This window comes from Myodes glareolus, chromosome 4 (assembly GCF_982192425.1).
Source record: "Myodes glareolus chromosome 4, mMyoGla1.1, whole genome shotgun sequence".
NCBI classification, from domain to species: Eukaryota; Metazoa; Chordata; class Mammalia; order Rodentia; family Cricetidae; genus Myodes; species Myodes glareolus.
The window spans coordinates 317962-332559 of record NC_142029.1 but is presented as its reverse complement, the minus strand read 5'-3'; the positions used below and the strand labels follow the sequence as shown (position 1 = coordinate 332559).

At 37.3% G+C, this 14598-nt stretch overlaps 1 protein-coding gene across 3 annotated transcripts; it reads left to right on the top strand.

Annotated features, from left to right (window-relative positions):
• Positions 1-1480: 1480 nt before the first annotated feature.
• Positions 1481-12445, top strand: LOC125393405 (putative C-C chemokine receptor type 3). Of its 3 annotated transcripts, none has more exons than XM_048423873.3 (2): positions 1481-1768; positions 9411-12445. In XM_048423873.3, the coding sequence occupies exon 2, from the start codon at positions 9421-9423 to the stop codon at positions 10498-10500; it is 1080 nt and encodes a 359-aa protein (XP_048279830.1). In that variant the 5' UTR covers positions 1481-1768; positions 9411-9420; the 3' UTR covers positions 10501-12445. The 3 variants fall into 3 exon arrangements, with proteins under 3 accessions (XP_048279830.1, XP_048279831.1, XP_048279832.1); XM_048423874.3 differs by having other exon boundaries at positions 1754-1893; XM_048423875.3 differs by lacking the exon at positions 1481-1768 and adding an exon at positions 1795-1939.
• Positions 12446-14598: the final 2153 nt, after the last annotated feature.

Sequence of the window (14598 nt, the reverse complement as noted above, 5' to 3'; positions counted from 1 at the left end):
TATCAGTGAAAGAATCCACAGCGGTTAGAGTAGTTCAACAGTGCTGTCTCAATGCTGGAGAGGTCATCAACCCGTTAGCTGCTCAGTCCACAAGTCTCACTCTGGCACCAAAACCTGGAAGGTTCCTGGAGAGCCACTGGACCTTGGTCCATGAGGGAAGCCTGGAAAAACTGGTCGTCATATGAGCAGCAGCAACAGGGTAAATTACTTCAGCAGGAAGAAAGGAAAGCCAAAAAAACAAAGGCAAATGATATGGTTTCTTCCATGGTCTTTTAACATATCTGAGCTGCTACAAGGAGGTTTCAGCACACTTCGGGTTGGTCTTTCCACACCAATTAAGGAAATAAGAACACTTTTTTCAACTGATGCACCCTACTCTGTGATTCTAGTTTCTGGAAAGTTTATGTTAAAAGAAACTATCACAAATAGTTAAATATCTGTCTAGCTATTATTTGATACTACTTGTATACTCTTGGTATTTTATTAGATGTTGGTACCCGAGTTATGGTTTAAATCTGAAATGTCCCTCACAGGCTTATTTCCCTGAGCACTTGGTCTTTAGTTAGTGGTGCTGATTTAGGAGGTTGTGGAGCCTTTTGGGACTAGGTGGCACCAGTGGATGGCGAGGGGTAGATCTGGAAGGTCACATCTCCCTCTCGCTCCAGGTCCAGCTTTGTCTCCTGATTGGTAATGTAAATTCTGCCATGCCTTCTCCGCTATGAGACAGGAGAAATCCTTCATCTCTTAAGAGGTTTCTATCAGGTATTTTATCACACAGATAAGAAAAGTCTAAAACACCCAACAACTCAATAGGTACCTTATAGTAAAAATTAATTTCTTCTCTTATTTCTAGTCTCTTTCTTCCTCTTTGTTCATCCTTCTTTACCCTCCCCTTATGCATATCTAATAATCCCTTGGCGAATCATTGACCTGTCCAATCAGTCAGTATCAGAAATTGTACCATACAGTTGGAACTATTTCCATCAATATTAGATGAGTGTGTCTAGTGTCTAGCATCACACTAGGTCCCTAGGGATGTCAAAACATAGGGAAGATATATTCCCAGTCCTGGGAAACTATGTCAGAGTGGAATTCAACCTAAACTTTACATTGGTTGAACTCTGCACTTTACATAGAAACTACCCAGGTTTTTCTTAATTGACTTCATGGCAGTTTTAGGAAAGAAATGTCTGTTGCAATTGTAGAGGAGAAAACTAGGGTCCAGCGAGGCTGACTCAGTGATTGCCCTGAGATCATGCAACTATGCAACCACAGCTGAAATGTAAGCTCCTGTCTTCATGAATTGTCGAAACCTTTGCTGATGTGCTTGTGTTCACCATCTTCAGTTGGGCAAATTTGCTGTTCTCATCTTTTCCTTAAGGGGAAATTCCCATATCATTTTTCTGCCAGCCTGACCATGGGTCAACGCAATAATTAATGGGAAGTTGTCACCCCCACCTCACATCAAAAATGAGCAATGCCAAATGGGTAAAGAGCCTGCAGGATAGCTGCTGAATGTCAGCAGTATCCATCCCCAGATAACTCGACTGAGAACTGAGTATGCGTAGTAAATAACAAAAGGGAAGAACTGTAACAAGTTGATATCTTTCTGAAAACTTGCAAAACCTGAGAAGCTAGCCTGTTTAAAACAGGAAGCTGTGTTGTTTACTACCTGACTGGTGTATGTGATCGAACGTTATCTCCGTTTTATCATCAGTGAGACCTAAGCTGCTACTGGACTCATAAAAGGCTTAGCAAAAATCATCAGGTATCGCTTCTGCTCTTTGTTCTCTTCTGAACAAGAAATACTGAAATTCAATAACCGTTTCATTAGAAGATGTTTTCATGTAGGTTGTCAGAGCTCTAGAAGGAAAAACGAATGTATTAGTCCAGGTAGGTGGAAGAAATGGGTTCCAGAAGTTCTCTTGCTTTCAAGAAGGTGGGTGGTGTAAAGTAGTTTAAAGGTAATGTGAGGTAGAGTGAAAAATGATTTTGTAATATATTTCCATTTTCTTCTTGCTTCCTCCTTTCCTATCCTTCAATCTCCCACCTATACTATGACATCCTTATCCGTCGTGTTCATCTGAACATGAACTTTCTGACCACTCATGCTACATTCTTTGTTACCAGCCTGTACTTTTTATAAATTATAAACCATGGAGAATGGCCTCATTCCCAAAGTGTTACACCTAGTAGTTGGTGTTTATTGATACTGACTTATAAGATCATCATAAGAATGTAATCTATTGTGTGCATGCATGTGTATTAGCATGTAATATATTCATGTATTTGTGTGCATAGAAAGTAATTTTATATTTAAATTCATAGTTAAAGTTTTCATTGAAAATTCACTCTAAGTCAGGCTGCTAGATGGACTGGTTGATGATTGCCTCAGTGTCTTCTTGCTGTGTGGATCAGGTTGACTGGCTGTTGTTTGTAGATGTTTGTAAGAGGATAGAGACAAAAAACAATCTCATTTAACCTTCTGAAAAACCCTAATTTGGCTGAGGTTAGAAGTTAAATGGCTTTGGTGAGTGCTTTGAGAGAGGGTAATGACTTTCAGTACACAAGTAGAGTGGGACTAGAGCAGTGGTTCTCAACCTGTAGGTCGCGACCCCTTTGGGAATTGTGTATCACATATTTATATTACAACAGTAGTTGTAGATATTTAAAGATATTTATGTTCATAATAGTAGAAAATTACAGTTATGAAGTAGCAACAAAATAATCTTATGGTTAGAGTCTCAACATGAGGGAGTGTATTAAAGGGTGACAGCAAATAGCAAGGTTGAGAACCACTGGGCTAGCGGATCATCTCACCCCTTTCAGAAGATGATAATGGTTACACTGAAACCTGTCACTGAGTAATTTCTCCTGGCATAAGAAATGTGGGTACTCTATGACTCAATAAGAAAGGAGAAAATATGCTCAGTAGAATATATTAAGAACAGTCAATGCACAGAAAAAGGAAATATAGTTATTAATAATTACAGTTTAAAAATCCCTCAGTAATTAATGAAATGGTAACTACAACACTAAGCAACTCTATATCTACTTAGTTGGCTCAGTAATTTATTTTAGTTCTTTTCCATGTTAGTAGATGCTTTTTAAAACTGGAACCACCATCTACACTGCTATGAATTTATAATTGCTATGTTTCCTGGAAGCAATTTGGCAAAATACATCAAGAGTTTTGGAAACATTAATATTAGAGTTTGAAAATGTGCCTCGGATATATAGCTTAGGAAAATAAGTTTTAAAACAGAGATGTTTGTTGCTGTATTGTTTATAAAAGGGCAAACTGGAAACAACTTCTTTCAGCAATAGAGCTAGTTCCAGGACAGGCTCCAAAGTTACAAAACCCTGTCTTGAGAAAAACAAAAACAAACAAACAAAAAAAAAGAAAAAGAGATTTTGATTAATTAATCATGAATATTTACCCACTATGTTGACACCACTAAAAATTATATTTTAAAACATTTTAAACCACAAGAGATCAGCATGTTGAATTAAAGTAACAGAAGACAATATCTTGTACAATATAATTGCACAAGGCAATATAATTGTGCTGTCAATTATAATGTGCATGGCACATAGAGTGTTTCTTAGTATGCTTACTAGAAACACCTGGGCTTAGCAAGCAAAATATACTGGCAATGTTTGGTCATACTGATCTCATTACTTTGGCAGCACAGATATCTTTTTCCTATAAGAATAAATTCTTTACAACCATCTTGTTCACCTAAATAACATCAGTCTGTATCAAAGCTATCAGCTATATTTAAAACCCCTGCTATTAAAAGACAATGGCCAACTTTAATCTTTAAGGAATGAGGTTGGTAAAAGTCCTTGGCAGGTGTCTTCATCTTGTCTCTTTCTCACTCTCCCATTCCCTCCCCACACCCATTTATAGTTTTTATTCTTCTTTACTCATTATTTTGAAATAATTTTCAAAATAATCCCCAAGACAGAACAAAATGGTTCATTTTCTCCACATCCTCAAACTGCACCATTTACCTTACCCACAATGTAACTTATCTTCCTGACACATGTACAAACCTGTTTCCATTACTTTTTTGAAGTTTTAGTTAGAAATATGAACTATAATTCTTCATCTCGGCAAAGGATATAGCTCAGTGGTAGAGTTCTTATCATGTTCTATGCCCTGAATTCCATTCCCAACACTGAACAAAAATTCTTGACCCTTAGTAACTTTAATTTCCAGAAAAATGAGGAAACTCACTACTGCATATAGTTCTTATGATTCTAATTCTTAATATGACACGCAGCATGTTTGTAGATATATACAAACATCTATCTGTATGGGAACAAAATTTTATCTCTAACTGATCACACTTTTTTAAATGATCACAGAGCTCAAAAATTTGTGTAGCGCTCCTTAACATTACATTCTTGAATACAAAAATATTAAAAAGTCTTTAGGTATATAATATTCTTTCCACATGGATGGTTTACATCTTGTTTTTAAGAAATAAGAGGGACGGAAGAGTTACTCTTTTCTTGGAGGAAGATAAGTTTGTTTGGAGTGGATGGTTTTCAAGGATCTTTAAGAAACTATGTAGTCGGGGCTAGAGAGGTGGCTCAGCACTTGACAGCATCAGCTGCTTTTCTAGAGGACCTGGGTTCAATTCCTGGCAACCATATAGCAGTTCACAACTGTCTGTAACTCCAGTTCCAGGGGATCTGTCAATCTCACACAGACATACATGCAGGCAAAATACCAATAAAATAAGCAAATAATCAAAATATTTTTTAAAACCTCACACACTATGTAGTCATGCCTGGCACGTTGATTTTTTTTTTAATCGGTGATGACAGAATGTACAACTGTGGTCCCATAGGATCATGAGGGACCCAAAAATTCCTTTCATTTAGTGATTCCATAGCTTTTACAACACCATAGCACAGTGTACTGCCAGTATGGACAGAGATGCTGTGCAAAGAAGCCTATTGTGTTGCCAGTCCTGTAGAAGCCTAGCATAAGGCTAAGGATGTAGCTCTGTGTCTTGGTATTTGCCTAAAACTGAATGTCTTGGATTCAGTCTCCAGAACTACATAAGTAAGCAAACAAATTACAAGCTTATTTTTTAAAAAAATATAACAATCACGTTGAAATCCACAGTATTTGATAATGAAGTAGATCTCTAGGTGAGTAGTTTATATAGTTTCTGTACTATGTTTTAATTGTTATTTTAGAGTAGGCATTTAAAAATTATCCTTAGATTGTAAGCTCAACTTGTGAGATACATTTTATACTTTGTTTCAGCTGAAAACCAGACCTTTAGAAGAACACAATTAAAGATTTGCTTAGATCTATGGAGCAAATAATCAGATAAATAGTCAAAAGAACTGACAGATGATAAATCCATTAAAATCCTTAAAATCTTTGAGGTTCCAGCATATTTTATGTGACTGGAGATATGGCTCAGCATTTAATAGTGCTTGTTGCTCTTGCAGAAGATCTGTGTTTGGTTTCCAGCATCCTTGTGGCAGGTCACCACTACCTGTAACTGTAGTTCCTGGGAACCTCATGTCCTTTTCTGACCTCCTCAGGTTCTTGTACATAAACAGTACACATAAACTCATGAAAGTGCACACACATACATAAAATGATAACACATAAGTTTGTATGAAAAATAAAAATGTATCTTGTGAATTTTCATATGCATGTGCACATGATTGTTACACCTGAGGCATGTTTACACTTCATGTTGTTTATGTGGCAGACGTAGGTGAGTGATGTGCACATAAACTAAAGCTGGCAAATGAGCTCAAACACTTTATAATTCATGTGACTTAAATAAAAAAATACATTTGAACAATAAATTTGCAGGTAAGAAAAAAACTAAAGATATTCTTAAATTATTAGCATATATTTTGCCTAGGCTAATAGGACAGTCTGGATTGAATGAATTTACCTATTAGATATTTAACTTAAAATGTGTATTATTTTCCATATATCAAGTATATCAACTTTTGGAGTTCTCCTTTGCTGAAGAAATAAGTTAAAGTACTGGCTATATTTGCATACTTTATTTACATGAAAAGTCTAAAATAGTTGTTAAAAATAAATAAACTAGATAAATTTAAATGTAAAGGTTTTTAAATGTAGTTTTCATGTAATTTAAGATAAAAAGTTATGAAACATGAGTTATTTTTAAGTAAGTTAAGATACAAAGTCATCATTCCTAAATATGAATTATAAATTCTACCAAAAGAACATATATATATGTGTCTATTAATAAATATGGATGTTTATAAATTATTGATATATGGCACACAATTTAAAATTACTTTCTTCCTGTACCTTTATTATAAATTGGGATTATTAAAAACTTAAAATTCATCTTAATATAAGCATTTCCACATGCAAAAATTAAAAAATGTGACTTTAATGGAAAAGCAGTTTTTAATGGTTATGAAATATGTTCTTTTATTGAGAGTTAATTTTGTCTATTAAAGCATTACTTCAAAACTTAAAATTAGGGAAAGAAAACAATTCAGAGAAGAATCAATAAATAAGAAAATACAAAAATTAATGCACGAGAGAGAGAATATATTTTAGATGAGAATATTTCTTTGCAAAGTACAAAAATTACATAAATTAATTTTAAGATAATAGTTTGCTCTAAAAAATAATTTAAAAGAACTTATGACAAAACCATGGGTTCAAAAAACTAAGCAGTGTCTTCAAAAGATTGTAATTTGTAGGCCCTAGAATTTCTCGTTGTGTCCCTGGTGTCTGGAGATATTCCAAACTTACTTTGTTCAGATATTGTCACTTCTCAACTAAAAGAACCCATCTTTGAGGCTTTCGACGCAGATATGATTGGACAGGGAAAAATAAAAAAGCAAGTTGATTTTGCGGCGGTTTCCAGGTAATACTTAAATAAGGAAGAGGCCTTTCCTAGTGAGAGTTTTTGTTTCCCAGTGTGAGACCCATTAGTTATCAGTAAATCTGGGGCCATATCATTGTTCACCTAGCAAGCAGGTTTATTGGAAGACAACCGTCCAAACCATCCTCAGAGAAGTAAGTTAGGTGACCATCCCAACTTATTCATGCCTTCACAGTTTTTCCTTCCTCTTAGCCAGGAGAAGGTTAGTGGGACTCTTTGGGAGTAAACGCAGCATGGATTTATTGTCATTCATGAGATTTCTGCTTGTCTGCTTTTTTTTTTCTTTTCTGCTGGAGTCTATAGGAAGGCAAGCACTGGTCCTCCAGCTCCTGGTCTTAAAAAAACTTTTTTAGTTTTTTTATTTTTAATAATTTTTTATTACTTTATAAATAATATCATTCAAAATTTCCACTTCCTCCCCTCCTCCCACTTCCCTCCAGCTCTCCCCCTCCCCCTCCAGTCCTAAAAGAGGGCAGGGTACCCTGCCCTTTGGGAAGTCCAAGGCCCTCCCCCCTACATCCAGGTCTAGGAAGGTGTGCATCCAAATAGTCTAGGGTCCCAAAAAGTCAGTAAATGCAGTAGAGACAAATCCCAGTGCCATTATCATTGGCTTCTCAGTCTGCCCCCATTGTTCTCAGTCTGCCCCCATTATCAGCCACATTTAGATGGTCCAGTTTGATCCCATGCTCGTTCAGTCCCAGTCAACTGGATTTAGTGAACTCCCATTAGCTCAGGCATACTGTCTCAGTGGGTGGACACACCCCTCGTGGTCCTGACTTCCTTGCTCATGTTCTCCCTCCTTCTGCTCGTCAACAGGACCTTGGGAGCTCAGTCCAGTGCTCTGAGTCTCTGGACTCAGTGTGGGTCTCTGTCTCTTTCTCCATCCATCGCCAGATGAAGGTTCTATGGTGATATGCAAGATATTCATCAGTGTGGCTATGGGAGAAGGACAGTTCAGGCACTCTCTCCTCTGCTGCCCAAGGACCTAGCTGGGAACATCCCCTTGGACTTTGGGAGCTCAGTCCTGTGCTCTGATGTGGGTCTCTGTAGAAAGTGTGGCACATCTACACATTAGAGTACTACTTAGCGGTTAAAAAAAAAATTGACATCTTAAATTTTGCATGCAAATAGATGGAAATAGAAAACATTATTCTGAGTGAGATAACTCAGACCCCAAAATATGAATATGGTATGTATTCACTCATTAGTGGATTCTAGCCATAAACAAAGGACATTGAGCCTATAGTTCGTTATCCCAGAGAAGCTAAGTAATAAAGTGAATCCAAAGGAAAATATATATAGATCCTCCTGGAAATTGGAAGCAGACAAGAAAAAGTTGGGAGCCTGGGGTGGGGGTAGGGTGGGGAAAGGAAGAGGGGGAGAGAGAAGGGAAAAGGGAAGATAGGGGAGAGCTTGGGGGAGTGGGATGGTTGATATGAAGGAAGGGCGGGTATGGGAGCAGGGAAGAAGATATCTTAATTAAGGGAGACATTTTAGGGTTGGCAAGAGGCTTGGCTCTGGAGGGGTTCCCAGGAGTCCACAAGGATGACCCTGGACAGTGGAGGAGAAGGTGCCTGAACTGGCCTTGTCCCATAGTCAGACTGATGACTACCTTGACTATCACCATAGGATCTTCGTCTGGCGACGGATGGAGATAAGTTGTTTTAGACAATCCCTTTCCTATACTCACGAGCTAGCCATCTCTTTAGTGAAGGGGAAGAACTTGGAATGTCATTGCTTACCTTAATACCACCAGGAGACAGAGAAAAGAGAGCCACTGAGGAAAATGCTGCTTAAAATTATACTTATTTCAATACTCAAATAACCATAATAAGAATAGCTAAATCATCAATAGCTAAATTTAAAATGACTATATTAAATTACTGACAAGAGGATTGCATATGTAATATATATTATGTAATATGGATAGAAACTAAAACTCTATCAAACTTTTATACTTTCTCATTAGAAAATTTCAGATAAATAACAACTGTTTCAGTAAGCATCAGTTTCCCCATTAAGTGTTTTGGGCATGTTAATCAAAGGACCCAAGAAAAGTGGTTATCATTAGTAATACCATAAACATTTTATAATTTATATGAAGATAGTGATTTTGAAAGTCATAATATTTAAAATAAAAATTCTAATATGTGTTAAAATATTTAGTAGTAATAATAATTACATGTATGAATGGGTCATATCATTAATATTCTTTTCATTCCTTAGTTCAAAACTTTGAATCTCCTTCTTCAATTACTTTCAGAAATTAGTATTCCCATTCTTTACCACCAGCCACAGTATCTCTGTTTCCTTTTCTATCATGAATCATGATGACTTTGGGAACTGCAGAATTTCTCCTCTTGATACTTACTCAGAGCATTTCAGATATATCTTTTAAAATACATACTAAACAAGTTTTAACATGAGTTTCTTCATTGAATAATCAACTGGTATGTTTCACACAGTTATTTTTTACATTTTTTTCTATTACAGAGACCAGTGAATGGCATTCCACATAAATGAAAGCAAGAACATGGCTGAAAGCGTTGAGACCACAACCTATGAATATGAGTGGGCAACGCCCTGTGAAAAAGTCAGCATCAAAGAGCTGGGGTCATGGCTCCTACCTCCACTGTACTCCCTGGTATTCATCATTGGCCTCCTGGGCAACATGGTGGTTGTGCTGATCCTCATAAAGTACAGGAAGCTCCAAATTATGGCTAATATCTACCTGCTCAACTTGGCAATTTCTGACCTGCTCTTTCTCTTCACCGTTCCATTCTGGATTCACTATGTTATGTGGAATGAATGGGGTTTTGGCCATCACATGTGTAAAGTGATCTCTGGGTTTTATTACCTTGCCTTGTACAGTGAGATCTTTTTCATCATCCTACTGACAATTGATAGGTACCTGGCCATTGTCCATGCTGTGTTTGCCCTTAGAACCCGGACTGTGACTTTTGCTACCATCACCAGCATCATCACCTGGGCTCTGGCAGGGCTGGCCGCATTCCCTGAATTTATCTTCTATGAGTCCCAAGACAACATTGAAGAGCATTTCTGCGGTCCTCATTACCCAGAAGGTGAAGAAGACAGCTGGAAGCGTTTCCATGCTCTGAGAATGAATATCTTTGGTCTAGCTCTCCCTCTCCTCATTATGGTTATCTGCTACTCAGGAATCATTAAAACTCTGCTGAAATGCCCCAATAAAAAAAAGCACAAGGCCATCCGGCTTATTTTTGTTGTCATGATAGTCTTTTTTATTTTTTGGACCCCGTACAACCTGGTTCTTCTTCTCTCTGCTTTTCACAGCACATTTTTGGAGAACAGCTGTCAACAGAGCAAACACCTGGACCTGGCCAGGCAGGTGACTGAGGTGATTGCCTACACCCACTGCTGTATCAACCCAATCATCTATGCCTTTGTTGGTGAGAGGTTCCGGAAACACCTTCGGCTTTTTTTCCACCGACACGTGACAATCTACCTGGGGAAATATATTCCATTCCTTCCTGGTGAGAAACTGGAAAGAACCAGTTCTGTCTCCCCATCAACTGGGGAGCAAGAAGTCTCTGTGGTGTTTTAGTTGGGCAGAGAAAACTTGCCCAGATTATATGAACTGGGGAATGAAGCAAACACATATGAAGTCAATCATAATGATCTCTAATTCAGTCATTTGTATTGTCCATGTAGCCCTGATGATCTCAAAGACCTTAAAACACACATAGTGACTTCAGTATATCTTCATGTACCCTGTGGTCATTACCAGAGGTCATGTGCTAGCCAGTTGACAATTCATCAAACATGAAAACAATAGCTATTCTTGAGTCTTTGAAGATTTGCCTATATCCTGATTCACATAAGTGTTAATACTCTATTCAGCACCAGTAGGAAGGTTTTTAAAAAATTTAAACTTCTACTTCACCCATCTTTTGACATCAGTGAAATGTTTCACAAAATGCATTTACTTAATTCCCTGATGTAAGTAGTTCCTTTATCTCTTGATTGATTTTCCTCTTAGTTATTATTATTATTATTATTATTTGTGTGTGGACAATTACTTTTGCAGGATACTGGATGTCATATCTTGTTTAATTATTCTTAAAAGTCAAATGAATTCTTATTCATGTCAAGTGATCATATTTTCCATTAATGACTGAGAGCATTCTGGAAGGAACACCTTGTCCTCCTAAATGCCAATTTCACATTGGTGCCATATGTATTGAGGAGTCCAGGTGTGGTACTCTAGTTCAATTCCTCTAAACTTGACATCATAAGTACCCAGAGGGTATATTAACCCATGGATAGATAATTCTAACTGTAGAAGAAGAGTAGAGATTTGGAGATAGGCATCAAGAATAACAGATAAATTAAGTTGGAAGAAAAATCCTTTTTCACCTGGCCTCACATACCAAAAAGATCAAATACAGAAAAGTTCATGATATTACACAGGGGAAAGTTGGTGCTATGCAAATAACCTATGGATGATCAGAATTCAAATGGTACAGTGCTTTTGAATGTCTGTCTCTTTCCAGATCATTAGTCCTCTTCTACAGATATCAGGAATATCTTTTTATCTTTCTTAATAAACTGCCTCTATTACTATCATTATCTATATGTTCCTGGACAGATTCAGTATTCTACACAAAAGACACTAGAAATCTCAGGAGGTGCTCTCTGGATTCATATGTGCACTCATAACACCACCCCAGAGCTTATGATTCATGTTTGAAGAGAGACCTGAGCATCAACAACAGGTTCCCAGGTGATGGTCATGATACTTGTCACATGACTACATTTTTAGAATTATTGTAACTATGATGCTTTCAGAGATGTGACAACTTTCCTGAGGATTTCACAAGTGCTGTGGGAGGGATATATGGGCCCTTTACATGGTTATCTGCCGTAATGATCAGCCTATATAATACGCTAGTCCATCTAAAACCCGTTAGTGTAGTAGGAACTTCTAGCCTATTAGTTTTATTCAGTTGAGCTTTGCTTAAGTGTCTGTATTTAGCACCCTGAACTAGAAACAGTTAGAGACACAAAAATGAGTGAGGAAAAAAAAACAGAGTGGATATGCCTCAAGTTCCTTTCTCTCATTCCTTTTCCCCCTGTTTATAGCATTTTGGGAAAGTAAGTTTTATGGTTTTTCTTAACTTGTACTTGTAATATGACACTTTTCTACTGGGTGTAATTTCAAAATTATTTTGAAGTAGATTGCTCAATAGTAATGCTATTGGAGCTACTGATACTCCATAGTAGGAAGGTATCTACAGTCACAAGGCACTCCTCTTGGATTTCAACCATTACTCTCTCTTGCTCCAACTTGCACATGGTCTTGGGAGATGATATATATATATATATATATATATATATATATAATTATGGAGTTCCATGAGGTCATCATTCATGATGAGAGGAAACTTTGTGGTGATGCAGCTGTTTGGAATAACCCTCACTCTTTAAAGTGTACTCTCAATAATGCTCTATAAGTATGCTCAATAAACTCATTGGTTTGCAAATTTGAAGTTTGGTGGAATCATTTCTTTGCTCTATAGTTTGTTCCCTATCTGGGGTAACTACATGTTTAGTCAAGGAAAATTAGTGCAACAGTATGTTATTTTCTAAAGAAGATGTATACAATATGACTTAAACCTGTTAGTTGTTCATGTAGCACCTCTATATTAAGTTACAGGGATGGGATGTTTTTTAAAAAATGCTTTGGATTAAGTAAGGGATCCAGTGTGTATGAAAAAGCATCAACCCGGACCTCAGCAGACCTCAGTCAAGTAGGATAAATAAGATAGGAACAAAGTAATCTATGAAAAGGGGTAGACACTTGGTGCTATGCCTAGGTGAGAAAGGGACAGTCACTTTTGATTGTAACTTGAGTAAAGAATAACTTCATGGAAGAAGGAACTTCTGAACATGTCTTGCAGAGCAAAAAGGATTTGGAAAGATTTAAACAAGGATTTGTAGAATGCTCACTCAATTCAATGGGAAGAGGGTAAGGACACATTATAAATGGACAGAAATATGGAATGAGGAGATCAGGATGGGCCATTAATTTTAGTCAAAGGATCTCAAGCTTTATTAAGAAGGTAAAAAAGGCCAATAGTGTGTCTGATGGGGATAAAACACTTAATTCTTTGTTAAGAAGATATGACAATACATAAAAGATGGGTCAGAAGCCCCAAAACTACCCAAAGAGATGTTAGGAAGTGAGTCAAATACGGAGGAAAGGTAAGAATACCACATGGTAATAAGTGTGAGAAACGCCCTGAGGAGAATCTGACCAACAGATAGAATGAAGAATCAAAATATTAGGTGAAATCTATGTGAGAAAAAAAACACTATACTGTTCAACTTTGCATTGCTACAGTGAAATATCTGCAGTAATTTATAAACATAAGAGGAAAATTGAGCTCATGCCTGGGATCTCCAGATGTATGATCTCTAAATTTCAGATCTTTGGTAAGAGTGGAGAGCATGTGTTGGAGAGAATTACTTGTACTGTACTATAAGCCAAGAAGATTACTGGGTCCCACAATTTCTTTTGGTGGTACACTTAGAAAGACAAAAAAAGTATCCTACTAGACCTAACTTCCTACAGGTCTGATTTCAATAGTGATGTTCTGGACACACACACACACACACACACACACATACACACACACACACACACACACGCACACAATTACTTTTAGATGTACATGCCATGCCATCTCCTATAGGAGACTTATGAAATCATTGCCACTGACTGTGTTTAAGAGGAATATAGTTGTCTAAAGATAGGAAGAGTGAGGTGGCCTTTTGTATATTTGGATTTTTGAGTCATGAGAACCTGTTTCTTATTAAAAATAAAGTCTTGACCCACATCAGAGCACTGTACTGAGCTCCCAAATTTCAGTTGAAAAGTGAAAGAAATGAGAATATGAGCAAAGAGGTCAAGACCATGATGGGTTCACCCACTGAAACAGTTTGCCTGAGCTAATGGGAGCTCACCAACTGTAACCGGACTGGGAAGGAACAAACATAGGACCAAACTAGTCCTTATGAATGTGGTTGACAGTTGCATTGCTGGGGCAGATTGGAAGGCCACTGGCAGTGACACCAGGATTTATTCCTATTGCATGTAGTAACTTTTGGGGATCCTATTCTTTTTGGATGTATACCTTTCTCAGCCTAGATATAGTAGGAAGGGCCTTGGACCTTCCACAAAGCAATGTGTCTTACCCTCTCTGAGGATTAAATGGGGGTGGGGTGGGAGGGTTTGTGGAGGGAATGGGAGGAGGGGAGGGAGTGAGAACTTGAATTAGTATTTAAAAAAATCTAATAATTTTTCAAAAAGAATTGCATTAAGAGATAAAAAGTTATGCATTGGTTTGAATATTGTGATGCAAACTTCTATCCTAGCAGCCTTAAGGACATTAGAGGTTTCCTGGCATAAATTCACCCTCTGACCTGGAACAGTTATTTCACTTCTTTTAATCCTTTGCTGGATAATGTAGAAATTGGGGAGATCATCTTTAGGCTCCTTATATCCCAAGTAGACTCGGACTTTGTTAAATAATTAGAGAGAAGGAAGAACTGAAAGTTCAAGTTCTGCAAACTAGACCACAGAAAGAGAAAAAGAAATGGTAGAGTTGTATCACATTAATCAGCAGTGGGCCAGGTGTGA

Bases quoted from the DNA above. Each gene is read 5' to 3' on its own strand.
- LOC125393405 (XM_048423873.3), top strand. From the start codon at position 9,421: ATGGCATTCCACATAAATGAAAGCAAGAACATGGCTGAAAGCGTTGAG.